Consider the following 2,500-nt stretch of genomic DNA (forward strand, 5'->3'; position numbering starts at 1 on the left):
AGGAAAAGAGAGAAGAGAGGAGTTAGTAGGGGGGATGGTGGGAGGGAGGGAAAGACGGAGAAAAGAGGAGAGGGAGGGAGAAGAAAAGAAAGAAAGAGGCAGAGAGAGGGGGATACTGTATTACTATATAATTATTACATAGCAAGTTATATTGCCAAACTTTGTATTAGAATTCTTATCACACCCCACGAATCATCCCTCCACACTGTCATCCAGATAAAATCTATTTCCAACAACCGGATCACCCAATTTTTGCCAAACCTTCTCATTTTCCAAATAATCTATTTCAATCTGGGCGTTATTCACCGTTATCCACACATAAACATCAATCATTCTAAAAACTCACGCCCCTTCCCTCTCGACCAAAAGAGAGACAGACACAGACACACAGCACAGACACAGACAGACAGACAGACAGACAGACAGGGACAGAGAGACAGAAAAAAATAAACAGGAGAAAGGAAAATAGAAAATAAAGAAGAAGATTTACATGTGGGGTGTATTGACTTATCATCCGTGTATGCGCAGTACAATTCGACCGTAAATATAGACATTTCGAGACGACATAAAATTTACGGTCTGTTTAATACCAAACTCGGTCCCATTACACGCTTGTTTGCCTCTGTCACGCCTATTCTCTGGTGTGGTCCAGTTCCTCTTTCTCTTTCTGTTTGTCTGTTTTATCTAGTTTTTGCTTGATTGTATGGCTTGGTTTCTGTCTCTTGTGTCATTATCATAGATTGTGTTCTTATGCCAAATCTATTGTCTTCATCGTTAGTATCATCATTATTATTATTGTTGTTATTAGCGGTAATAGTATTATTATCATTATTATTATCGGTTTTATCACTTGTTACCTGTTTTCACTAACGTCATTGTTATCATCATCATCATTATTATTATTACTATTATTGTTATTACTCTTATTGTTCTTATCATTATTACTATTGTTCTTATCATCATTACTATTATTGTTATCATTATTATTAATATTGTTATTATTATCATTAGTATTACAATATCGTTAGTATTGCAATTATTATTATTATCACTATCTTTATGATCATAATTACCAGTATCATTGGTATCATCAACCGCAGTATTAATATTATTGTTATAAAATACTCCAAACCACAGACATTGTTATATTGATTTATCTACCACTAGTTTATTGGCATTAACATCAGCAGTGACATCATGCTTGCAAATAAACAACAGCGAAATTTTTCAAGCAAACTCTCTCCATTATTTCAGTCTCTTATTTTTCTTCATATATTTCCCCCCCATCCCACCCCCCCTCCCCCTCCCCCCTTTCATTCCCCCATCGTCCCATTATTGGCTTAACTCTAATACGAAAATAGCGAGGCAGATAATTCCCCAAGAATGTAAATTTGATAACATTTCTCTGTTGTGATCATTCTCCAAGATAATGATGTCGACAGTCAGGCACGTGCAAGCAATTGGCTTTGTCGACGTTTTATTTTTATCTTTATTTTTATTATTATTTGTTTATTTATTTATCTATTTTTTATTTGTTTATTTATTTTTGGGTCGTTTGTCAGGGATTGAAGAATATTCGTTTATTGGTATTTATGTTTTTTTGTTTTTTTTTTCGTTCTAGTTTGATGAATGTAGGTGATCTGGGAAATTACGGTGAACAGGTTCTGAAAAGAAAATAATTTAAAATAGCTTTAGCCAAGATTAAAGTAAATAAAAGGCTACGTTGTATGATCGATGACCTCCTTCTCCTCCTTCCTCTCTCTGCCTTCTTCCGCTTTTTCTTCCGCATCCCTTTTCCCTATCCTCCTCTCCCCCTCCATCTTTCACCTCCCCTTTCCCCTTCTCATCCCCCCTGCCCCTCCCCCTTTTCCCCTTCCCCATTCCCTTCCTCCCCCCTGCCCCCCTCCCCTTATCCCATCTCTTTCCCCCTCCCCCTCGCCTCTTTCCTCTTTCCCTATCCGTTCCCTTCCTCCTTCTCCTTCTCCCTGTCCCCCTCTCTCTCCTCCTCCTCCTCCTCCTCCTCCTCTCCTCCTCCTCCTCCTCCTCCTCCTCCTCCTCCTCCTCCTCCTCCTCCTCCTCCTCCTCCTCTCCCCCCTCCTCCTCCCCCTTCTCCCCCCTCCCCCTCTCCCTCCCCCCCTTTTATATCAGTATGTATTTTATCAACATGTACGAGTATTTTTAGCTGAAGTATTCGCTAAACTAGTCAAGTGCCATTCGATCTCTTTCAGTGTGGTTGATCATTGGTAGGTTCGGATCCTGGAGATGAGAGAGAGAGCTTTGTGCGTGTTTCTATTGTGTGGTTATTTTGTACTCGTGTGTGTGTGTGTGTGTGTGTGTGTGTGTGTGTGTGTGTGTGTGTGTGTGAGTGTGTGTGTGTGTGTGCGTGTGTGTGTGTGTGTGTGTGTGTGTGTGTGTGTGTGTGTGTGTGTGTGTGTGAGAGAGAGAGAGAGAGAGAGACAGACAGACAGACAGACAGACAGACACAGAGAGAGAGATCCAG

The 2,500-nt window shown here is 40.3% G+C and overlaps 1 protein-coding gene across 1 annotated transcript in view; it reads left to right on the forward strand.

The window, feature by feature from the left end:
- Positions 1-2,036: 2,036 nt before the first annotated feature.
- LOC119575438 (basic proline-rich protein-like) overlaps positions 2,037-2,500 on the forward strand; it is a gene marked incomplete at both ends in the record, with an annotated part of 77,445 nt that continues 76,981 nt past the window's right edge. The window contains 1 exon segment of the mRNA XM_037923058.1: positions 2,037-2,136. Coding sequence (XP_037778986.1) covers positions 2,037-2,136 — 100 coding nt within the window.

The sequence above is a fragment of the Penaeus monodon genome, chromosome 7 (assembly GCF_015228065.2).
Source record: "Penaeus monodon isolate SGIC_2016 chromosome 7, NSTDA_Pmon_1, whole genome shotgun sequence".
NCBI lineage: Eukaryota > Metazoa > Arthropoda > Malacostraca > Decapoda > Penaeidae > Penaeus > Penaeus monodon.